General features: G+C 37.9%; 1 protein-coding gene across 6 annotated transcripts in view; it reads right to left on the minus strand.

The window, feature by feature from the left end:
• ARHGAP21 (Rho GTPase activating protein 21) overlaps positions 1–26,604 on the minus strand; it is a 131,030-nt gene that overhangs the window by 26,132 nt on the left and 78,294 nt on the right. For 5 of the 6 annotated variants that reach the window (XM_055543824.1, XM_055543828.1, XM_055543826.1 and 2 more), the window contains 5 exons: positions 19,797–19,889; positions 17,137–17,215; positions 14,223–14,277; positions 6,236–6,265; positions 3,022–4,912 (listed from right to left, as the gene is read on the minus strand). In XM_055543824.1, the coding sequence (XP_055399799.1) occupies positions 3,022–4,912; positions 6,236–6,265; positions 14,223–14,277; positions 17,137–17,215; positions 19,797–19,889 (2,148 nt within the window). The remainder of the gene's footprint in view (positions 1–3,021; positions 4,913–6,235; positions 6,266–14,222; positions 14,278–17,136; positions 17,216–19,796; positions 19,890–26,604) is intronic. The other variant, XM_055543829.1, reaches the window with a different exon arrangement.

The following is a 26,604-nucleotide window of genomic DNA, read 5'->3' on the forward strand; positions in this document are numbered from 1 at the left end:
TTGGTCAGATAAAACTCTGAAGCTCAACAATATAAAAGGATTTCAATATTAAATTTTGGTACTTAAGAATGCTTACATCCATGTAAAAATCCAGTTTATATCCGAAACAGTGAAATCAATTCTGTGTTCATATCTCAGTTCTTTATTCTACCCTTTTCCATGGGTGCTGATCAAATGACATACAAGAGTAATCATATGCAGTACATTTAGGTTCTGGGAGGCATATAAGAAATAAATGGCTTATAAAGTCATTTCTCGGAGAAGGCAATGGCACCCCACTCCAGTACTCTTGCCTGGAAAATCCCATGGATGGAGGAGCCTGGTGGGCTGCAGTCCATGGGGTCGCTAAGAGTCGGACACGACTGAGCGACTTTACTTTCACTTTTCACTTTCACGCATTGGAGAAGGAAATAGCAACCCACTCCAGTAATTCTGGCCTGGAGATCCCAGGGATGGGGGAGCCTGGTGGGCTGCCATCTATGGGGTCGCACAGAGTCGGACACGACTGAAGCGACTTAGCAGCAGTAGCAGCAGCAAAGTCATTTCTGTATTATGGGACTTTTAAGTCATGATTCATAAAACAAAAGATGTCATTCACTGGGAACTATAAAAGAGATTGAAATAAGTACTTGAAGTAGAATTTGATTCAGAAATAATTAGTGAGCATTTTTATTTTATAATGAACAAACAAAATGGTCTCTTTTAATCATTTTTCTAAATCTTTATATGCATGTACAATTAAATAGATTTTTGTTTTATATTTTAGCCAAAGTTCTCTTTAATAACATAAGTGACCTTTTGGTTTATTCCTATACCTAGTAATAACTAGGAAGAAATATTAACAGATGTAACTAGCAAACTTTTTATTATTATAATTGGATTGTATTATTCTTATTAAGTAGGAACAAATATAATGCTATTATTCTGGTCTCACAGGCCTGTGAAATACAGCAGGGTTTTTTTTTTTTGTTTAAAAAAAAATCATAAAACAATCATTTTTATACCATTTCATCTACAATAAAATTCTGCTATTTGGGGGGGTTGGCCTTAAGGTTACAGATATAAATATGAGCAGAATTGAGGCTGAGATTCCCTACAATGTTTACAACTTGAATATGTCATATATATTTTTAAAATGTGAGTTATATGGAATTTTTTTTAAAAAGTTGATTCTGATAGTGTCACATGACAGTCCAACAGTGCAAGAGCTTTAAAAAATTTCTCTAGAAAAGAAGAATTCTGAAATAGCACTCAAAGAGAACCACATTGTATTACCAAATCATGGCAAACTCTTCCTGAACCTACCCACTGAAGAAGAGTATGACCTTGGCTCAAAGCAAGGCTTGCATCACAGACCTCCAGAGGACGCTCTTCACAATGCACTCTGTACAAATGATGCCCTCTGGAGTTATGCCCTGAGATGAGGCTGAATCAGCGAAGTCTCTACTGCTTATTAACTGTGTGGCTTTGGGCAAGTTATTTATTGCTTATTAACTGTGTGACTTTGGGCAAGTTATTTAACCTCTCCATAGCTTAAGTTTCTCATTTATTACATGAGGATAATACTAACGGACATACACGAAAATCTTGTTAGCAGATGGTATCTTAGACATGATAAAAGTTTGTTTTGTTTTGCTATACATTTAAACTATCATCTGAAAATTATCATTCATCTGGTATTTCAACAAATATTTATTGAGTCCCTTCTCTACGCCAGGCAGTGGTTCCAGACATTAAGGACAAAGATGTGAATAAAAAGATCTAAAATCCTGGCTCTCACAAAGTTTAGGCTTTAGACCTGCAGAGAAAGATGTAATAAAAAAAAAAGTACAATGTCAAGTGGAAACAAGTGGTATAAAGATAAATACAGTAGCTTAAGGACATAGTGTATGTCAGGTTCTGTGTGTATTTCAGATAGGCTGGTCTGGAAAGGCTGCTTTGATAAGGTAATGTCTGAGCAGAGGCCCAAATGTACTGAGAGAGAGACAGCCTTGTGAATATATCTGGAATGCATTCCAGGGCTGGGAACTGGTGCCAGGGCCCTGAAGCAGGGTGTGCTTGGTGTGTTCTAGGGCTGCTAGGTGGCTGGCATGTGTGAAGATGGGATGAGCGGAAAATGGGAGGTGGGGCAGCGAGGTGCAGTGTGGTTGTAGGGCAGATCACGGAGGGCCTAGCCTGCCATAGGATTTTGGATTCTATTCTGAGTAACATAGGAAGCTAAACCAGGGTTCTGATCGGGAGTGAAAGGATCTATGTTTTTAAAAACGTACTGGTTGCTGCGTGGATAATATACTTGGGGCGTGTGGGAGCAGTCTAAAGCCTCAGTGAACATGATAGATGTTCTAGATCAGGGTACAGGCTTGTCATTTAAGTAATTTCTCCCCATCTATTCCAGGATTTATTCTAAGACAGTAATTTAGCAACAAAGAGGTCTTTTCAGTCGGCCCATGAATTAAAATTTATACAGAAATCAGCTTCAGAAAGTAAAAAGCACTGATGATGAAAGGTTGATTGCTGGTGATCCAAACTGTTCTACTTGGCTATGGTTTCAGCTGAATCAACAACCAAGCACAATTTGGTTTGCTGAGTCTCCCCAGATGGTAGGGATATGTTTCATCAAAATGAAGATTAACAGTGGGTATTGGGTATGCAAAGTTTAAAATAAAAAAAAAAGGAAAATTGATGCTAGAAATAATTTTTGAGAGTAAAAGCTTATGGCTCTGGGGACTTCCCTGGGAGTCCAGTGGTTAAGACTCTGCCCTTTCCACTGCAGGGGGCACGAGTTTGATTCCTGGTCAGGGGACTAAGATTCCTCATGCTGTGAGGTGCAGCCTAAATAAATAAATAAAAATACTTAAAAAAAAAAAAAAAAAGCTTATGGCTCTGGTTTTTAGCAGAGTGTAGAAAATTCAGAACAAGTATTTCAAGATCAGAGTAAAATTCCTGGAAACTAGAAATACTTTGCTGGAAAGATTTGTGACATATTTGACATGTTAACCAACAACTATGAGGTGAGCTCACCTATAAATGGGATGGAAGCCAAGGAATCACCGGGTGGAGTGGTACTTGAGGCCTTCCTCTCCTCCATCCTTTTTATATGGACCTCCCGGCGAGCATCATTAGGCAGCCAGCAGGTGGTGTCTGAGCCTGTCTCCTGGTCACTCACTGCTAAGATGTAAGACTGATGCCTTAAAGGCTGCGGTGTCTGGCGACCAGACGGAGGTTTTTCTCTTAGGATGACAGTTTCTTTATTATCTACAGCATTCGATTGCTGAATTTCCACCTCTTGTACATTTAAATCTTGATTCCTCTGAGTGACGGATAACTCAAAATCTGGAGTGCTAGCATTCTCACTTGCCAGAGCCGGGGGCTTAACAGAGGCTCCGGAAAGAGAGGGGGGCTTCCCAGTGTCCACTTGGTGATCGGGGGCACTTTCAGTCCGTAACCACGTCTGCTGATTCAATAAACTGTTTTGATGCAAGTGATTTACTGGTCTTTGGTCTTTGATAGAAAGAAATGAGTTCTGGCTGGAGGGCGGTTTCGCGACATGCGTAGAAGGCGCTTTCAGAGAGTTACTTCGGACTTTTCCAAGAGGTGACCTGTCTTGGGAAATCCCTCGAGGCTGGGACATTCCACAAGTAGTTTGAAAATTTCTGCTGGGCTGCAGGGGTTTTAGATCTGCTGGAATTTTTTTAAGCTGAGACACTGATCCCCCGATTCTGCTGCTCACTCTCCTGCTGTCAGAATTCACCACACTGGGAGCCACTGTAAAATTGGAGCCTCGGAAAGATTTGTGAATTTCTTGCTGCCTGGGTCTCTCGTAAATACCTCGCCGATCGTCCTGTTCGGTGAACCCACTCCACTTGTAAGTCTGCTTTCGTTCACCATTTGCATCCGGCGGTGGACATTCAGAATGGACGTTTTCCGAGGTTTCACCCTGTCCCTCGATGTAATCCCACGAACGAGTTCTGTGGTTACTAAAACTAATAGAAGGAGATGTCAGCGCGCCTTGAGAGGCACTCCTCGGACAATACATCATCAACACAGAGTCCTCCAGCCTCTCCTGGGACACGCTGCGCTGCCGGACCTGGATGGACTGGGGCACTCGGTCCTGAGAGGTGCTCCGACGCCGTACCTGCAGAGCAGCGCGGTTCAGCACCACCTGGTTATAATCCGCTGTGCTCTGAGAGGCGGCTCTTAAACTATCTAACCTTTCTTGAATGGTCCGACAGCCCATGTGCAAGCGCCGGTTATCAATATACTCTTTGTAAGTTTTATAGTTTTTCCAGTCTATGTGCTGATGGGAGTTGGGAGAGTAGTGGTTGACAGTTATGGAAGGAGACTCCACAGCTGGAGATCTGCTCACCAGACCTTCTGAGTGTCCGCCGTAGTGGCCAGATTTAAGTAAAATGCCAGAAGGTTCCAATGACCTGGAGCCGGGCTGGTGGATGAGATGGGCAGTGGGAACTGAGGATGGCGGTGAGGTGGTTCTCGTCGCTGTTTTGAAAGAGGGCTGTTCGTTTCGGCCATACCTCACTTCCTCAGTTCTGTGAGCGGGAACTGTGTGGTTGCTTCTGTTAGATAATAAATCTACAACCTTCTCAGAAGGTACAATGACGGTCCTCACACTCTCATTGCAGACACACACTGCTGTGTTGGACTTGGCCACCTCTGGTGGTGACGGAGGCACTTGGATTTCCATCCTGTAGGCCCTGCCGGGCTGCGTCAATACTGGGGGGCTAGTCTGCGGTTTGCTTGCTGTGGAGTCTGGAGGAGGTGGTTCAGGGGGCTGTGCCATGGCGGGAGGGGCGGATGACGGCCAGGGGTAGCAGACTGGTGGGGGCTCAGGGATGTTGCGGGCATTGCCGCTGTAGGCTTCATTGCCTTTCAGGTAGGCATCTTGAGAATACGCCTATATGGAGAGGAGAGAAATGGGTCACTTCAAACTCATCAAAGGAACACATTTCCAATCTTGCGATATACTCTTATTTTACAGTGCCCTGCCTTGTTCCCGAGTGGCATTCGCTAAAGCATGCATGCAGACACAATGTAAGGGGGCTCCACAAATTCAGCTAGTCTCTCAGAAAGCAAATAAATTGTAGAATTTGCAAAAAATATAAATTAAAATTGCCTATTTTCTCAAAAGATCTGAAACACATCAAATTCTATCCATTCCACCCGCCATAATTAGATATGGACATCTTGCTTTCAAAAATTTCCCCTGTTAAGTTTTATTTATTTATTTATTTTTTTCCCCCAGCAGTTGGCAGGTTAAATGGCTGCCTAATAAATCTCATAGCAAAAGAAGAACCTGATCTTTTGCCAGAGTGAAGGTGAAAATATTAAAAATCTTCACCAAATACATCTTTACTCTAGGCACTACTGCTATGATAAATAATATATAGAACATTGTCTTGCCAATTAATAACTGCTGAATTGCTAAAAATAATCCATTTTGATAAATTAGGTCCTCCAACAGCCATGTTAACTATTAAAATTTTTCAAATAGAGAATACGCACATATTAAAGGCATAAAATATGAATAAAGGTAATTCATCTTCCTGTATATAATTTATATTTTTTATTTTACACTCATGCAAAATCATATTGTACAAATTTATTTGGTCTCTTTTACCTGTTTTAAGGAGACATTTCTCTATTATGAACAGGCAAGCATGCAGTTCCAATTTTTTTAAATCAACTATTTATGAAATTATCTGGGAATATTTTTAAAAACTTAAAAGCAACAAATTAAATACAGAGACTCTACAAAACAGAGCTAATTAAGGTAACTCAGAATTATGTTCAACAGCTGAGCTAGTTAGGTGTGGTGTCATGTTACATATCCTTCCCTAATCAAAACAAGCTTAATTCAAAACTATCTCCTGTCTTTGCATTAGACAGCTTGCAAAGCTCAAGTGCAGCCACAAACATAACATAACGTAACAGCAAAGTACTAGGAAAGGAGAGAAGGTGAGATGCTTCAAAAATATACAGGGATGCAGATAAATGTTATGTTTTAACACCAGTTACGCACAAGATACAAAAATCAAACATAAAAAGAAAAAAATAATAAAGAAAACAATGTATCACAAACACATTCTGCAAATTAGTAAGATTAACACCACGAAGAGATTCCTCTAAGCAAACTGACAGTTTTAATAGAATGGCTTATTACAAATTTCTACAAAACATGACTTAAAAAGCAAGGAAATGGCTTCTGTGCAGTTCTTACCAGAGCTGTGACATCCTTTGTAAATTGTAGCTAGCAGAAAATAGGAAAACATAGTAGAAGCTGCTTACTGACATAAAGACAGAATCATGTTGTCATATTGATGCTGGAAAACAGCAAGCTAAAAATACATCTATATTGAATCCTCTGGAAGGTACCAAGAGAAGTAAAGGGCAGTGAGGCATAAAGATTAACTTGAGTTTCCGTCTGAGCATCTTTTTCTCAGGCTTTTATCTGGCTCTGATTTGATTTGTCTACCATTCTTGAAAGCAAAATACATCTGGTAACATGCATTCCTGACAGATATTTTCTTCGATCTGCGCTGCTGTCTGATAATGTGCTAGGAAGCTTCCCTTCCACCGGAACAACATTGATGCCTCTCAGTTCCCCTGAGCTTCTTCCATCTCTGCTTCCAGATGACGAAACGAATGCTCTATTATGCATTTAAAATAGTACAACCTCCTCCTTCCCCTGTAAATCGGAGCACAACCACCAGCTGTCAGCTGACTGCCGCTGCCTTGACACTAGGACTTTGGAATGAAAGAACGACTGTTGGGTTAAGTGGGTTTCCCTCAAAAATTAAGATCTTTCCACTCTGTCCCTTTTGTCCTGTTTGATTCGCTTAGAAAAATAACTACTTAGTGGACATGAAAAAATACTGCTTCCAGAGTAATTCTTTTTCATGTATAATGAATACTATAGACTCTGAACCAGGAGACCGTGAGAAATGAAAGCCAAGTAGATGGAAGAAAACATGCATACCATAATACTGTAAAGGTATGAAAACAGTCAATCCAAATAGACACTCTGGGCATTTGCCACTGATGTAATAAGCCTATCTTTTTCATGCTGATTACAGTCGCACTGATACTGTTTCATGACAGGAAAACTGTGCAGATGAGTGTGCTGTCTGGTTCAGTGTTTCCAGAGCATGTGTGTGTGCAGCTTTATGAAACATCACCTGAAAGGCTGTATTCCCTATGCTCGACGAAGTAAAGGTTGGCTGATGGGTTTCGTGACTTCTCAAAACTTCTACTACATTAACATACGCTGTAAAACTCAACATAAAGTTACAAATTTATTTGGCCATGGAACCCATTTTTTTTCCTGGGGGTTTTTACACAATTTGAATTTCGGCTAAGAAATGCTGCTCTAGAACTAATAATTTAGACATATCTCCTTTATTCAAATTTGGGGAGGAGTATTATCTTTTAATAATAGAAGTATATGACCAGAACTATTGGGTTGGCCAAAATAAACTTTGTGGTCAACCAATATTAAATACTTGAAAAGGTATTTGACATACTTTCAGTTCAGTTCAGTTCAGTCGCTCAGTCGTGTCCGACTCTTTGCGACCCCATGAATCGCAGCACGCCAGGCCTCCCTGTCTATCACCAACTCCCGGAGTTCACTCAGACATACTTTAGATAATGCTAAAATTCCTAAACCGTCTATATTCATGGGTCCCCACTTCTGGGTAAAGTGATGGCAAAGGGGTCCTTAAAATACATACACATGGACCATGCGTATGGGTCCACAACACCAGTGGACTGACTAAACAGAATATCTTACAGATACAGTACTATTGTCTAATGTAAGCAAATATGCTTGAGACAACTAAAATATGAATTTATTCAGTAGTAGTATTGAATTTCCTCACATAGTCTCTCATTTCATGGATACTGAAAAAGATCGTTATCTATTTAAATGTTTCTCATTCTCACAAAGTTTGGAAACCAATACATTCAATTAACATTCCTGGGGAAATCAGCAGTACTCTAAGGCCATTGTCGCTTAGTACGTGTTCCAGGTAAGTCATGAGAATAAACTTCAATGGCTATGCTAAGAGGTGTGGAACAGACAGAAATTAGCTCCATGATAAGCTAGGGGAGTAAACTAGGAACAGATAATAAGCATTGTAAGGAGTCCTCTTCTCCCATAATGCCATTAGGTTTTCTTCTGGAAAACAGCCTACTAAGGAAAGCTTTAGCCAGGGCTTGGGCAAACACTGGGGTGGATTACAGCATTCAGCTCTTCCAGGTGAACATGGAACCCACTGATTAAGTTTCCCATTCTGAAAACAGAATTTAAAACTCTATAACTTGCTCATAGCTGTGACTGTGGCGTGCTTTCTCGTGAGTCAGAAAGTAAGTCTCTCACTGAGACGTCACGGTCAGACATTTCAACGTTTTAACTGCCCATTGGGAATCTCTGAATTGTCAACAGGCACCAATTAAACAGAACAAAATATCACTTAAAGTATTCTTTATCTAATGATATTCGTTTATATAGTTTTTGTATAATTATATTCTGTTATAATGATGTCAAAATCATCCTGTATTAATAAGTTTGTCTGTAATGACATGAATTTGAGCAGACTCTGGGAGACAGAAGAGCCTGGCATGCTGCAGTCCAAAGGGTCGCAAAGGGTCGGACATAACTTAGCAACTGAACAACAACAACCATCCATGGCATGGCCCAGAAATTTTTGAGACCAATGTCATAAGAATTGCATATTTGGCTCATAATCACTTTTACTTTTACATTTAAGTCCAAATGGAGACTTCATAGTACATATCCAGAAGTTTTGATGGAATTAGACAATATTCAGATTTTTTTCAGACTGATTAGCACTTGGGAATTCAACAGGATATGACCAAAAAAAAAACTCTGGCCAATTTTTTTCATTAGTCCTTTTAAATACCACTCTATGTTTTTTCTTGAATTTCCTTTACCCTTGTTCTTAAGTTTTATATCTTATAGTAGCTTGGTAGTTTAAAAGTTTATAATGTTAAAGTTCAAGCCATATCTAATAAAAACGGAAGAGTAGCAACCCTGTCATGCCTACAGATCCAAAGGGTTCTCTAAGCAGGGGTTGAGGGGGGTGAGTAAGGAAAGATGCCTTACAAATGTCTCCATTTGGCATTAGAACTGTAAAGAGGAGTTAAATAAAATGTAATGTTAACAGTCTGGATCTTAATTATATGTACAGTGCCTGACAGTAGCTAAATAATCCAAAAATAATCTTTCGGTTCAGTTTTAGTAGAATTGCATCCAAGTCACTTACCATACCCATTACTATAGTATTACTATTACCATACTGTATTTACTGCCTAGTATATAATAAAAACAAACCAACAAAAAGAGTGCAGAATAAATAAGCTACTAAGATTAAAATTCCTGCCTACCAGTTCACTGTTAACAGGCTGATCTGTTAATTTTAATACCTGAACCTATGACAAAAGCAAAAATAACCACCTATCGTGTTTGTATAATTTTCAAATACATGCCAGATATGTCACAGTGGGGCATGGGAGAAGGGGATGTTGTGGACAGCTTATACCTTTCAAAATCATTTGAAACTTTTCTAACAAGCATGTATATTCTTATAATTATTTTAAGTGAAAGTCGCTCAGTTGTGTCCAACTCTTTGCGACCCCATGGACTGACTATGCAGTCCACAGAATTCTTCAGAATACTAGAGTGGGTAGCCTTTCCCTTCACCAGGGGATCTCCCCAACCCAGGAATCAAACCCAGGTCTTCCACACAGTGCAGGCGGATTCTTTACCAGCTGAGCCATGAGGGAAGCCCAAGTATACTGGAGTGGGTAGCCTACCCCTTCTCCAGCAGATCTTCCTGACCCAGGAATTGAACCAGGGTCTCCTGTATAGCAGGCGGATTCTTTACCAGCTGAGCCACAAGGGAAGCCCAAGAACACTGGAGTGGGTAGCCTATCCTTTCTCCAGAGGATCTGCCCAACCCAGGAATTGAAACGGGGTCTCCCAAATTGCAGGCAGATTCTTTTTTAAAAATATATTTAAAATAAGATAAAAAAGCAGAAGAAAGTAACTGCTTCAAACTTTCAAAATATGAAAGAACCTTCCAGAATTCCTGTTCTTGTTTCCCTATTCTAAAGCAGGACCACCCTGATGCTCATGTGGCAAATGGACACCTAATTTTAAATCGAATACTATACTGAGTGTGGAACATAATAAATAGTTATTTGATTAGAAAGTACGTCTGATAAATCTAAAGGAAAATTTCGGTTAAATTACATTTCTCAATGGATGTCACAATATTCGTGGAGTGGTGACTAGGGCAGTGGATGCAGAGCCCAGAGACTGGTTATCCTGACAGCTCGGCAGTGTGACTATGTCAGCCACAGGAATCCTTCATCTGGACCCAATGGCAGTGTGGAACGGTGGTTTAGCTTCAACTACAGGCTATATACAGTCTCAGACCTGCGTGGGTTCAAGTCCTAGTACATCACTTTCTTCCCTGTTACACCAGAAAAGCTGTTTAACCCGGCTGTGTTTAACAGAGAATAACATGAAGTAGGCTCCAAATGCCCTTGTCAAACACCAGACATACCTGAGAATCTCCAGAGCCAGCACAACTGATCAACTCAAAATTCAATTTTGAGTCCATGGTGCTAAAGGCTTACCAAAATGTCTTGAGGTGTGAAGGGAAAAGAATGCTCAGATCTAGCCCTCCTACAATGGGTCCATTTGAGGACATATTTTTTTTTCCCCATTAGTATTGCCCTTCAGGGACTTCCCTGGTGGCTCAGATGGTAAAGAATCTGCCTGAAATGTAGGAGACCCAGGTTCGAACCCTGGGTCCGGAAGATCGCCCAAAGGAGGAAATGGCAACCCACTCCAGTATTCTCGCCTGGAGAATTCCATGGACAGAGGAGCCAGGTGGGCTGCAGTCCATGGGGTCGCAAAGAGTTGGACACGACTGAGCAACTAACACTACTACTATGATAGGCGACTTGATGGGTGATGGCTATTTCATTCAATGTCTGAGACAGCAACACAATCATTTCACTTTTTAAAAAGTACAACAGGAAGTGCTTTTTATTTTGTAATATCACCATAAAAATATGAACTTGTCTAAGATTATGATCATAGTCTAAAATATCATTACATAAGACGACTGAAATGAATACAAAACTAAACATATTGTGGATCTAGATATGTTTAAAAAACAAGGCTGCCAAGTAAAGGAGTACTATTACCAGCACTAGTTTAATAACATGATGAAGAATTCTCAATTTTACCAATACTTGGTGCTTTTCTTTTTTTTTTTCTTTTTTTTTTTACTTTGTGCTTTTCAACTCTGTATCACTGTCTTCTGTAAATTATGAGATTTATTATTATATACCAGTCCTTCCGTGAGGCAAGTTTTAAATCAAATTTTCTACATCACCTCTCAAAGATGAGCTGAGGACCTCTAGAACCACTCGGTCTATACATCACTTGAGGAGCAAAAGTTCATGGATACCCCATCCTGCTGTTACCCAGGCAAACACAGGCAAACTGAGAAAGCAAGCTTTCTCCTGGGTGAATGATGCTTACAGTGGCTGTAAAAATGTTCATGTTTTCTTTACAATGACTATTCAACCTCACAGGGACAACTACATCTTTACAAGCATGTATTTTAAGTTAACAGATTTAAGAGCAACATAAATACTTCTGAAGGCCCCTTGTTTTCACATATGTTTTTTTAAATCCCAGATTCTCTTTGGATTTTATAGTAGCTTTTTAAAATGACACTTGTAGATATCCTAGCTAAAAACATTTATGTGGAAAGAAGTTTCTGCATTTTGATGTTCTTTGGGGAACAATGCATAACCTACATTAACTATATACACTCCTTCAATTTCCTAACAAATTACAGGACATGCAAATTTGAATGAAGACTGGGTTTAAAAGTGAGGTTCTCTTTTATTATCAAGGATATGGACTTTTAATTCTTTCTTTTCTTTTAGAATTTTTATTTATTTATTTCCTGATGTAGACCATTTTTAGTCTGTGTTTAATTTGTTACAATACTGCTTCTGTTGTTTCATGTTCTGGTTTTTTGGCTGTGAGGCATGTGGGATCTTAGGTCCCCCAACTAGGGATGGAACCCACACCTCCTGCATTGGAAGGTGGAGTCTTAACCACTGGACCACCTGGGCTTTTAATTTCTTATGCTTAAAATAAAACAAGTTATAAGAATATGACTTTTCTGTTACAATATATCAGGACCCTTTACTGAGGAACTTTGAAGATCTGTGTGCTTGGGTCAGCCCAGTGAACCAACTTTTCCCTGTGGTGCAACAATTTGTAGTTTCCCTCTACTTTAGATAAAACACAAGGAGACTCATCAATTAAACTTCCCACTGATCACATCCTTAGAACATTATTGCACTGTCGATCCCCTGCATCAACCACACAGCATGCTGGGATGATCATTCTGTGCTTGGTCCCTCCCCTTGGCGTTTATTCACTGCCAGCCACTCTGAAATGAACTGTTTCTTTCACTGTTCTAACAAAGTCCCACAAGTGCCTTCACCTTAGCAAGGAAAGAGTCTACTGAAGATGACTCTTCAGTAGAGTTCTGTTTCGGAAGAGCACTCTATCTCTGAGTCAGGAGAATGCAACAGTTCAAGGTCAAGTCTGCCCTACCCTGTAAGTATCACCTCCTGGTCCTTTGCATAAGTAGAGCCCTAGAGAATAAGCCCCTCTTTATTTTCAATCTAGTGACTTCACTCCCTTCCATGGTTATGACTGTTACTCTTTCATTGTGCTGAATGATCAGGGTAGGAACCCTGCAACTAATTCCACTTGATTAAGAAAACCATCATGGATGGTTATCCGTCCTTGATCAGACACCCCTGACCTCAACAGAACTGTGCACTTAAGAAGAATGATCTTTTATCAGCAAAACTGCCATTTTAAAATGAAATCAGCCTGCCTTGAAAACACAAGGTTGATCTCCACGAATTTTGGTTAATTATATTTTATGTTGTAAGCGAATCAGTTCAGTTCAGTTCAGTCGCTCAGTCGTGTCCGACTCTGCGACCCCATGGACTGCAGCACACCAGGCTTCCCTAAATGGAATTATTAGGATAAGCTTTAGTAATATATTTTTTTTAAGTGTTTACAAAGATTATTTAGGACTTTGGTTGAGCCAAGTTCAAATTAACGCCTTATAAATGAAAAACATCCCTATTTTGATTCTTATCACAAAGATTCCATTAGTTCTGAGTAAAACAGCAATGCTGCTGCTGCTGCTAAGTTGCTCAGTCGTGTCCGACTCTTAGTGACCCCATAGACTGCAGCCTACCAGGCTCCTCCATCCATGGGATTTTCCAGGCAAGAGTGCTGGAGTGGGTTGCCATTGCCTTCTCCAAAACAGCAATAACAATTCTCTAAAAGGAAGTTTTCTAAAAACCACAAACTTCAGCAGCCACTATTTCCCCAATCTAATTGTTTTATTCTGCTGAACTACAAAAGTCAATTGAGGAAAAGTATTCCTGAACAAAATTTGTCTTCTTTTTTTGTATCTAAGTTTAATAAAGGAGTTGAGTACTCCATTCAATTTGTTTTCTTTCTCAAGAGGAGAAAGATATTTTAAGACAAATGCTATAGGTTTTCAGCTATCTAATTTCATTCCCTCTCTAAGAGGTTAACATATTTTTCCCTTAAGGTGTGGACTGTACTCATTGTGAACATTCCTTCTAATGGAATGAATGAATACTGTTGAAAACTGTTTGGTAAGTTCACTTATAAGCAGTAATACTTATTGAAAAATTAAGAAATGGCTTTCATAAAACTTCTGACTTTATAATTTTTTTTAAAAAGTCTAATTCCTGGGTATATATACTTGCATTCTGAGGTTTGGATTTTGGTCAAAGGAATAATCTAGAACACAACAGTGGGGCAAACAAACTCTTTAGGAATCTCATTCCAAATGACAACAGCAAGTTTACTGTGAAATTAATAAAACATTCTCATGTTGGTTAACTGTAACAAATTGACAGTGGTCTGTCTGTCTGTCTCTCTCTCTTTGGTAAAGTGTAGAGAAAAACAGAGTGTTTAAGGGTTTTCCCCCTTAGAATCTTTTAAAAAAAAATCTAATTCACCTCTATCTTTAGAGAATTTTTATTAACATTCATAACTATAAAACAATCCACATATTTGAACAAATAAAACTTACCACTTGGAGAATATCTTCATCTTTTGGCATAACACTAAGTTCCAATGTTGTATCACTGAAATTGAATATACATAAACTATTTTAGGGGAGGCAAAAATTATACAAGAAGGACATAAAGGAAAAAAGAGGTAACTCAGGTATTTTTTAAGTTGATTATGAGTTTAACTTGCAGATTTTAAAAATCTTTATTTTAAATCCAAATCATTAAAATGAAAAGTAGTAATTTTTATGTGTATATAATAATTATGTACGTATGTTTGAGCTATTCAGAACTGGTCAAGTGTTCTTTACAATATGCTTCTAATTTAGAAACACCAAGTAGATTACTTATATTGAATATTCCTGGAACAAAGCTCATCAATATATAATTATGTATTCCTTTATCTCAGGTCACAGAACAAATTACAAATTTTTGCTACATAGTCTGTTTATCAAGTTAAAAACCCATTAACATGAAAATAATCAGAGAACCCTCAAATTTAACATTTTAAAGCAATACTAAACATCCTAATTTTGAAATTTTCCCTCTTGGCCTCAGAAGGGAAGGAAATAAGAGTTCACCATCACAACCATCAAAATGATGCCTTATCTTTAAAAACCATATAGCATCTCAACTATTTGTTTTCTTCTCCATGATTTAATTTAGAGCTTTTATAGGAATAGCCCAAAGTCTCATTTTATTTTGGTACTGCAAGTGTCCTGTTGAAATAATAGACAAGTTTCTCTAGGTTTAAAACAGCTCAAAGGCAAAAATTAATATACCAAGTCCTGTGATATCAGAATTACATTGAGATATGCAAGGATAGTGGTGCTGTCCCCAGCTAGGGCTTCATTATCTGTCCTAACAATACCGGATAGATTTCCCCCCAATACAATCATGAGATTAAGAAACAAACAACAAAAAACCGAAAATCTAATAATTTACTGGTGTCTCTATTTGAACCCTTATTTTTAGGTTCATAAATGCAAAGAGAATAGTAAACCAGTAAGAACCACAGGTTCAAATAAATTCCACTAAGAAAATATGTAAGTACTTGAATTTCAACACTTAGAGTTGGTAGAAAATACATACTGATGCTTAGATAAATTCTTCTGCAAGGATACATTTTTACATTAATACACTGCAGAATCTCAATGGCTTTGTGCTGCATTAATCCATTTGCTACCAACTGCAGACAAAAGGAACACAATTTTTTAAAAGAAAAATAAGATCATGAAAAAAAAAAACATTTTATTTATTTATTTAATTTTTCAAATTGCTTTACTGGTGAAAAATTAAGACTGTCATTCCAAAATGTTATTATCGTGAAAGATGAACTGCATCAGTAACCAAAAAAAAAAAAAAAAAAAAAATTAATGTGGAGTTTGAGGAAAACAAAGATTAAATTATGGTTGTTTTGGGAAAATGGTACTTTTAAAGAAGACATGTTAAGAAATATCCTGAAAACTCTTAAATTATAGGTTGACAAAACATAGTTATATTTATCATGATCTAAATTATTTTCCAAAAGAAAATTTGGGTAGATCTCCCCACTGCCTCTGGAGGAGGCTTTCAATTCTTTACCAGTCCCCAGGTTTCCTCAATACTTAAGATCAAATAGGTGTCACTCAGGAACACCTAGAATCCAATAGTAAAAAGAATACTCTGAAATCAATAAATCATGATCACCCAACTGTAAAAGTGACAACGTATTAGGGCATTTGTGTAAATTGTTGTTGCTAAGTCACTCAGTCATGTCCGACTCTGTGATGCCATGGACTGTAGCCTGCCAGGCTCCTCTGTCCATGGGATTTTCCAGGCAGGAATACTGGAGTGGGTTGCCATTTCCTCCTCCAGGGATCTTCCTGACCCAGGGATTGAATCTGTGTCTCTTGTGTCTCCTGCATTGCAGGCAAATTCCTTACTCATTGAGCCACTGGGGAAGCCCACTGGAGAAGCTGGAGTGGGATGCCATTTCCTTCTCCAGGGGATCTTTCCGACCCAGGAATTGAACCTGAATCTCTTACATCTCCTGCATTGGCAGGCAGGTTTTTTACCACTAACATCACCAAGGAGCCTTGTGTAAATAAGTAAGATTATAGCATGAACTGCTTTAGACATGTTAGAGGAGCTTGATAGAAGTCTTCAGAAAACAGTCAACTTCAATTTAATTACAGACAGCTGAGTGTGGCTAATATAAAGCAATAGGTCACCTAAAAGTTACTGTATCTGAATCTGGGTAGAACCTCTTGTGATGATCTGGAAATCAGACCCTCGTAGAATCATGGCTTATTCTCGATCGAAATTTAATATGCCAACCTCTTTGGCTTTTGATTTCTGTATTTGTAATTTTTTAAAAAAAGTCTAGGTGTGTGACAGAGAGAAAGAGAGTTGGACTAAATTATCTTTACAGTCAGTCACTCTATAAATACTATTCTACCTTTAAAACTCAAAATCCTATTCTGTAGAACGTAGGCAGACAAGTGGATTAAAAGATGATTTCTTGTGGTCTTTGTTAAAACAAATGAATTTGAGCCAAGAATATTATTCAGTAAGCTATTTAAAGATAAGTTATCTTAGTAGTTTTAAAATAAATTATATATGCAAGTATTTATATACATATTATAAACAAATTTGATTATCACTTCAAATAAAAGTAAGAAACTTAATGGCAAATATAAAATGTATGCCTCTCAGGCTCAAAAGGATTTTAATTACAAATCTAGTAAATTTGCCAAAACAAAGCCACCAAATACGCCATCCTCTGGTAGTATGCTCTTGGCAACTTTCAAATGCATTTTCAACTTTAAAGGAAGGTTTCCTATCTTTACATCACATCAGCTTCTTATAGGAATACAATATTGTATTAAGTCTACTTTCTTCATTGATTTATAAAACCCATCTTTGGCCAAAATTAATCATGCCAAGACTTACCTGTTCTGGATTAAAGCAATTACTTGAGAATAGGTCTTTCCAATAACACTTTCTCCATTGACTTTTATAATTCGATCACCTTCAAAGAGGAATTAAAAAAACACATGAGGAATTCCTTTACAATGTCACTTCTGAGTACTTTTGTAATACTTCTTGAGTAATATACTTATTTTTGATCTATCCTTGCTCATTGTTTTGTAAAGTATCTTTTATAAAAATGATCCTAAATTTTAATATATCCAGCTTATGAGACATAACGATGTTTTAAATGAAGAGTGCAGCAACTGATGAATTTAGAAACCTCGAAAAGTATTTTATCTCTAAATATTTATATATTTATATAAATAAAATAAATCCCCTAATTTTATTTATTTATTTTTTAAGCTTTTTGGCTATGCAGTGCAATATGTGGAATCTTAGCTCCTCGACCAGGGATACAGCCCTGGTGCAGAGTCTTAACCACTGGACCACTACGGAAGTTCAGTGTCCTCCAATTTTAGTCCAACTAATTTCTGTGTCATATTCTTCCAATCTCTTTAGTTTACTGATTAGTGCTATACTGCAGAACTTAAAAATGGGTATGCACATGGGTTTGACTTTATATGTATTAACTTGTTCTTCATTTTAATGGGGTAAAGGACGTCTGGACAACTCAAAAAAGTTCAATGGAGCAGAAAAGAAAATAAATGAGAGAAAGGATAAGGGAAAGAAGAAAACAGAAAAAATGTACTTTTCATGTGCTTAGCACAGCCCCTCAACTATGACCAAAAAAACAATTAACAAATTAACAGTGCATCCTAATATATCTTAGGAATGACACCCAATACTTATACTTGTAGCTGAAAAGATATTTTAATGAAAAGGCAGTAAAAGATAGTTTTTCATTAATTCCCATTTTAAATTATCTCATGTTTAAAAACAAGAGAAAGGGGTAACTATTTTAGTGTGTGCATTACTCTAAACTAAGTCCTAGTTTTTATGAAAATCATAAGTCACAAAATATTTCAGAACAAACAGACCACATCCTGCAGATATGCAGCTGGGCTTGCTTGCATTGCACTGGAGACTTCAGTTACTCTTTGGGGACTTGGAGGGATGGAATGAATTGGGAGATTGGGACTGACACATATACACTACTGATATGATGTATAAAATAGGTAACTAATGAGAGCTCTACTGTATAGCACAGGGGACTCTACTTGCTGCACTAGGGGGTGTAAATGGGAAGGAAATCCAACACAGAGGGCTTATATATATAAGTACAGCCAATTCACTTTGCTGCACAGCAGAAACTAACACAACACTATAAAGCAACTATACTGATAAAAATTTTTTAAATAAAGAAAATTTACCATTTTAACCAAAAAAATAAGCTACTCTTTGTGGTGGAATGAACTAATTCATCTCTGGCGGGCCAGGCTCGTCTGAATTTGGAGCTTCAAGATTATTTTAATTAGATCAATAAATATCTTCATCATTTTACTATTTTGTTCACCTTTGTCAAAATTAAACATATGCAAAACAGGTTGTTTTAAAGGGCCTCTGGGAGCCCATTATTAAGTGGTAGCTAAAAGAGCCCAATTTTTGAAATTAAAAGATCCGTGCTCCTTGGAAAAAAAGCTATGACAAACCTAGACAGTATATTAAAAAGCAGAGACATCATGGACCTTTGCTGACAAAGGTCTGTCTAGTCAAAGCTATGGTTTTTCCAGTAGTCATGTATGGATGCGAGAGTTGGACTACAATGAAGGCTGAATGCTAAAGAATTGACACTTTTGAACTCTGGTACTGGAGAAGACTCTTGAGAGTCTCTTGGACAGCAAGGAGATCAAAACAGTCAATCCTAAAGGAAATCAACCCTGAATATTCATTGGAAGGACTGATGCTGAAGTTGAAGCTCCAATACTTTGGCCACGTGATGCAAAGAGCTGATTCACTGGAAAAGACCCTGGGAAAAGATGCTGGGGAAAACTGAGGGCAAGAGAAAGGGGCGATGGTTGAGAGGATGAGATGGTTGGATGGCATCACTGACTCAATGGATGTGAGTTTGAGCAAACTCATGGAAATAGTGATGGAAAGAGAAGCCTGGCGTGCTGCAGTACATGGGGTCGCAAAGAGTCAGACACCACTTAGCAACTGAACAACAACAACAAAAGTGCCCACAAATTGTGTGTGTGTGTGCTAAATTGCTCAGTCGTGTACAACTCTGTATTTCTGTCAGAATGTATTGATTTGAGTATCAAGAAGCATATAACTAACTGCTGCTGCTAAGTTGCTTCAGTTGTGTCCAACTCTGTGCGACCCCATAGACAGCAGCCCACCAGGCTCCCCTGTCCCTGGGATTCTCCAGACAAGAACACTGGAGTGGGTTGCCATTTCCTTCTCCAATGCATGAAAGTGAAAGTGAAGTCGCTCAGTCGTGTCCGACTCTTTGAGACCCCATGGACTGCAGCCTACCAGGCTCCTCCGTCCATAGGATTTTCCAGGCAAGAGTACTGGAGTGGGGGTGCCATTGCCTTCTCTGATATAACTAACTAGGTCTCAGAAATAACTAATATGAAGAGGAAGGAAGAAATATACAGAAGGAGAAAGAAAAATATGGAAAATGAAATATGGAAGAAACAAAGCAAGAAATTTAGATTCTGTTTAAATATCAGCACCTGTGCATAATCCAGCTTCAAAAGCAGGTCCGCCCTCTTTCACCTGTTTAACAAAGATGGTGTCCATGGGTTCCAAGCGGTTTCTTTGTTTTCCTGTGGGAGAGAGAAGAACCAAGGCATGGTTTTACTTCACAATATTTCCATAAAATAGCAAAACAGGAAACTATGTTTAATTGAGACAATTAAGCCAAGATCTTTTAATGAAGTGTTAACCACATATCCTGAATTTGAATGCTGAAGTCATTATTAAGAGTATTTCACGAACTCAAACATTTATTTTGCTTCTTTCATAACACAACCATCACAGTAGCAATGGTTTCCATTTATTGGGAACATTCTGCATGTAAATTACTACACTAAATACTACCATGCCTGAGAGCTAATTTCCATAGTGAGTAAATATTACCATGGAACAAAAGAGGACACTGAGGCTCAGGGAGATTAAGTAAGTTCTCCAAGATCACAGAGCTAAATTATACAGGTGGTACTCAAGCCTATTGCTTTTTTTTTTTTTTTTCGTTTGTTCAGTAATTTATTTTTATCAAGTCTACTGCTTTTTAATACTGCATGGTACTAAGCACAGAATTCATAATGCTAAGTAAAACAGTTCTTTCCCTTTAGGGATGCTGGAGGGAGACAGACATATGAATGAAGATTGATACTACAGTATTCAAAAACAGACAAATACAACAGACAGTCATGGTGATGAGGAGCAGGTGATCAAATGGGAAAGTCAGGACTTCACCAACTGCTATCCATAGACCAGCTCAGGGACTTGTTAAAAATCAATGTTTGGAGTCCAATCAGAAATCTGCTTTGTCAACAATTTCCCCTGGTTTTTAACCTACACACTAACATTTGAGAAAAACTGACAGTTTCAATACACAGAAGTGAAAAAAAAGGAGTCATGGATGAGAGAACATTTAAAGTAAGTGATAAGTACGAAGGTAAGTACTGAGAGAGGACAAACAGGTACATACTCCCCAGACCGGCAGTATTGACAAACCCAGGAAGTGTGTTCAGATCTACTGAATCAGAAACTGAAACAGAACACACAGCCCTGACTCTTTAAAAAGAATGTAACTGAGAAAATAATGCTTATACATGTATGGGGTACATTTAATCCATTTTGTTAGACTGCAACGCTGAGCAGAATTTGATTGAGTGTCAGATATAAAGAATCCATAATTGTTGTCAATAAAACTTTTTTTATATGAATTTTTATCCATTGTACAAGATGCAGGGATCAAGACCATCCCCAAGGAAAAGAAATGTAAAAAGGCAAAATGGTTGTCTGAGGAGGCCTTACAAATAGCTGTAAAAAGAGAAGCAAAAGGCCAAGGAGAAAAATAAAGATATACCCATTTGAATGCAGAGTTCCAAAGACTATCAAGGAGAGATAAGAAAGCCTTCCTCAGAGATCAATGCAAAGAAAGAGGAAAACAATAGAATGGGAAAGACTAGAGATCTCTTCAAGAAAATTAGAGATACCAAGGGAACGTTTCATGCAAAGATGGGCTCAATAAAGGACAGAAATGGTATGGACCTAACAGAAGCAGAAGATATTAAGAAGAGGTGGCAAGAATACACAGAAGAACTATACAAAAAAGATCTTCATGACCCAGATAATCATGATGGTGTGATCACTGACCTAGAGCTGGACATCCTGGAATGTGAAGTCAAGAGAGCCTTAGGAAGCATCATTATGAACAAAGCTAGTGGAGGTGATGGAATTCCAGTTGAGCTATTTCAAATCCTAAAAGATGATGATATGAAAGTACTACACTCAATATGCCAGCAAATCTGGAAAACTCAGCAGTGGCCACAGGACTGGAAAAGGTCAGTTTTCATTCCAATCCCAAAGAAAGGCAATGCCAAAGAATGCTCAAACTACAGCACCATTGCACTCATTTCACACGCTAGTAAAGTAATGCTCAAAATTCTCCAAGCCAAGCTTCAACAGTACATGAATCGTGAACCTCCAGATGTTCAAGCTGGATTTAGAAAAGGCAGAGGAACCAGAGCTCAAATTGCCAACATCCGTTGGATCATCGAAAACGTGAGAGAATTTCAGAAAAACATCTGCTTTGTTGACTACGCCAAAGCCTTTGATTGTGTGGACCACAACAAACTCTGGAAAATTCTTAAAGAGATGGGAATACCAGACCACCTGACCTGCCTCTTGAGAAATCTGTATGTAGTTCAGGAAGCAACAGTTAGAACTGGACATAAAACAACAGACTGGTTGCAAATATTTCCTATATGTCAAGGCTATACATCAAGGCTATATATTTTCACCCTGCTTATTTAACTTATATGCAGAGTACATCATGACAAATGTTGGGCTGGATGAAGCACCAGCTGGAATCAAGATTGCCAGGAGAAATATCAATAACCTCAGATATGCAGATGACACCACCCTTATGGCAGAAAGTGAAGAAGAACTAAAGAGCCTCTTATTGAAAGTGAAAGAAGAGAGAAAAGTTGACTTAAAACTCAACATTAAGAAAACTAAGATCATGGTATCTGGTCCCATCACTTCATGGCAAATAGATGGGAAACAGTGGAAACAGTGACAGACTTTATTCTGGGGCGGCTCTAAAATCACTGCAAATGGTGTTGCAGCCATGAAATTAAAAGATGCTTGCTCCTTGAAAGAAAAGTTATGATCAAACTAGATAGTGTATTAAAAAGCAGAGACATTACTTTGTCAACAAAGGTCCATCTAGTCAAAGCTATGGTTTTTCCAGTAGTCATGCATGGATATGAGAGTTGAACTATAACGAAAGCTGAGCACCAAAGAATTGATGCTTTTGAACTGTGGTGTTGGAAAAGACTCTTGAGAATCCCTTGGAGATCTCTGCAAGGAGATCCAACCAGTCCATCCTAAAGGAGATCAGTCCTGAGTGTTCACTGGAAGGACTGATCCTGAAGCTGAAACTCCAATACTTTGGCCACCTGATGAGAAGAACTGACTCATTTGAAAAGACTGTAATGCTGGGAAAGATTGAAGGCATGAGGAGAAGGGGACGACAGAGGATGAGATGGCTGGGTGGCATCACCAACTCAATGGACATGAGTTTGAGTAAACTCCAGGAGTTGGCGATGGACAGGGAGGCCTGGTGTGCTGTGGTCCATGGGGTTGCAAAAAGTTGGACACCACTGAGTGGCTTGAAATGAACTGAACCACAAAAGTGACTCAAAAAAAGAAACAAATAAAGCAACATCTATCATCAACTCCGCTTACATATTTATCTATTTATTTTGAAAGAAAGCCTCTAAAAGTAGAGAATGCTAACTCTCCTTACAAATCAACAAGACACAGTGGAAACTGCTTGTGCTTTTCCACAGAAGACAGGTATCCAAATTCCTTGCTTTGCCACTAGATAGTCCAGTTGTAATTAAATAAACTTTTTTACTTAAAGAAATGATTCCTCTTTCTTTCATAGCATAGAGATATGTTTTAACATTCTTGAAAAGTTTCTAGGACTCAAAAGATAGCATATAAATAGCTTATAACTGGAGCAATTTCTCAGTAAATGTGCATTTCCACTCATGGTGTTTAGATGAAGACTAGTCTTCTGTTTTCAAGAATTAAAAACTTGAAAAGTCATAAAAATACACCTGCAAAGTAGCTATCATTCAATTTTTAAAACTATTTCTATTTATCAGATCTCTTCCCAAGGAAACTCTATAAACTCTCTATGTTCTAAATATTCTAAATCCTTTGGTCACTTTTCATTGGCTATGACAACCCCAACTGAAGGAAGTAAGAGAACTAAATGTTAGTTAACTCACTACTATAAGGAAGAATGTCCTCATTCTGAAGAGATGTTTGTTGAAATACTTAGGGATGAAGTATTAGTAATCAATTATCATATTTTATTATTATATTGTTACATTTCCATTATTATAATGAGAAGGATATCTGCAACATAATTTTCAAATGATTTGAGGGAAAAAAATAAACCTGGATAGCCACACACTCAGACACACATATGGATGGACAGATAAAGCAAATATATCTTAAACATGTTAATTGTGGAATACAGACAGGGCATTTGCTGTACTCTGAAAATTATAATACAAAGTCTGGAAAATTTTTCTGTCTGTGCCAAGCTTTTACCTCACAGAACTGGTCATCCACTACTTACAATTACACATTTATTTGTTTACATGTTGCTTGTTTGTCTCTTCAACTAAAATGAAGAGCAGGGATTTTTGCCACGTTCACTGATGCTCATAGACCTAACAATGCCTGGCACAGAATGGACATTCGATAAACAGATGCTCAATAAATGAACAAACTTATTTAAATCGTACATCAAGCTTTCGCTTACAACTAGTTTGAAAGGGGAAAAAAAAATTCTTTTCAATTTAACTCAGTTAAAATGCAAACACTTAATTCCAAACAAGTTGGTAATCAGGCTAGGTCCTTATGTAGCCAACTCAACATTCACAGCAGTGGGCGTTTAAAGAAAACCATTTACTTTTTTCTTGGCTAGAGATTTGAAGGTTTAATAAGTTTTGCTGTATCAAGTCATTGCTTCATGGAAAGATTTATATAATAAAAGAAAGGACACATTTTTCTTTTTATTAATGACTTGCAGTCCACCATGTCCCAAAGGTGATTATATCATACCTACATTTAAAAAACACAAAAATATAAATGACTATTAATGACTTCTACAAAATAGTAAAAAGCTGACTATATAGCAATATAGTGACTTCTGAAAGTTCCTATAGGAACTTTCACTTACACAGAATAAATGCAGTTCAAATAATTTGGTTTTAATTTCTATTAAGGAAACAGTAACTTGGCAATGACTACCACTATAAATTCAGAGAGACTTTGCCACAAATTGACCAATCCTTCAATATACTATGCCTGAAAATACACGAAGATGGAGTACACTAAAAGAAGGGCCAGTCTTACAGCAAACACTATTTTAACTGCTAAGAGTTATACTCTGATCCTTCTTGTTCACTTTCCTTTCTAGACTCTCTACAGAATTCTGACTTGCTATTACTACTATAGATGTTATCCAGTTTCTTCTGGACAATAGAAAAACTTCCCAGAGACATCCATTAATTACAGACAGGTTTAATAAGAAATATCCCTCTCTTCAATTTCTATATGCCTTGACTTTAAGTCTTATGTTAAAGACATAGTTCATTAATTTTAAAAGTGTCTTCTTTTTAATATATGCTCTCTGCAATTCCACTAGAACTGGAAATCACAAGCATCAAATTTAAAGTCTGTGTTATTCAATCTCTTATGCCTTTGGTTTTTTACAATCAGTTTCTAGATATGCAAAACTAAAAGTCCAACCCTGTGGCAATTCATCAGGAAAATTTACCCCTTACTTCCCTGTAAGATCATTTAGCAGAGTTAGTGGCTTCCTTGGCAATTCTCAGTAAAATGTCTCTTTCAATTCTGCATGTGTATTTTATAATTTCTTAGTTTTCTAAAGACTTTATTCAAGCCTCATTTCCTTATCAGAAGAAAAGGGAAATGTGTCTTTTTAGCACACACATGTAACTAAATCTTTCTGTCTTTGAGAAAAGGAAGAAGATGGTGGTGATCTTATGTGAATAAGAACGGCTAAAATGAGCATGTACTCCAGAAAAGTCCCATTTTATTCTATTTTGCCACTTAACATGCAATTAGTAAAGACTTAGACAAGAAGATGTAAAAAGCATATATGTATTTACTTGAAGGTGAAAGCGACACTTTGAAGTCAGAAAGAATGCAAATACTTTTATATTTCAGTAAATATAATTAGTTGGGGGGGGGTGGGGGATAGACAACTAAAAGAAACAATAATGGATAGGTAGCAGCTGCCATCCAAACACTGAATGAGCATCCAGGTGGGCATGATTTTTACTCTCCATATCCAGTATAATGTAGCAGTCAACAGCTTGAGACCTATGACCGGATTACAGGGTTTAAATCCCAGCTCTACCACGTACTTTCCAAGAAGGGTTACTGGATTTTGCAAAAATTATTGTCTATCAGAAATTAAAATGTAATTCAGCATCCTATATTTTATCTGGCAATCCCATCCTCAAGGGGTTTTAAACAAATGATTTATTGGTGCCCCAGTTAACTCATGGGAAAAGTGAGAATGATGATCATTTATTTATTTTCACCTGGCAAGGTTGTTGTAGGGATTAGAAGAGAATTCATTAACATATTTATATAATGAATATAAAGTAGGTTTATAAGGAATATACTTCATACAAGTAGGTTTTTAAGGAATGTTACTACTATGCTGAGTCTGATGATAAACCTTTAGGTTTACGTAGAAAGCAGGGGTGAAAGAGGCCGGGGACACAGCACTGCCACGCATGATTAAATACTGGTCTAGAGAGGAACGATACAAACTTAACCGTCATATTAGAGGGAAGCTGAAGAATAGAAACCAAAGAACAACGAAAAAAAGAAGAGAGACTGCACTAAAACATTTCCAATAACTCTGACACAAACTACAAATCTGTCTTAAAGAGTGTGTGGGTGCTCAGTCGTTCAGTCATGTGTGACTCTTTGGGACCCCAAGGACTGTAGCCCTCCATGTTCCTCTGTCCATGGAATTCTCCAGGCAAGGATACTGGAGTGGGTTGCCATTTTCTTCTCCAGGGGATCTTCCTGACCCAGGGATCGAATCCATGACTTCAGCATCTCCTGCTCTGGCAGGAGGATTCTTCAGCACTGAGGCATCTAGGAAGCCCAGTGTATTAAAGAGATTGGTGTCTAAAAGCCAGAAGCTGTAATGACCCTCTTCTCTGGAGAATGCTAAAACCTAAA

This window comes from Bubalus kerabau, chromosome 13, assembly GCF_029407905.1.
Source record: "Bubalus kerabau isolate K-KA32 ecotype Philippines breed swamp buffalo chromosome 13, PCC_UOA_SB_1v2, whole genome shotgun sequence".
Classification (NCBI taxonomy): Eukaryota; Metazoa; Chordata; class Mammalia; order Artiodactyla; family Bovidae; genus Bubalus; species Bubalus kerabau.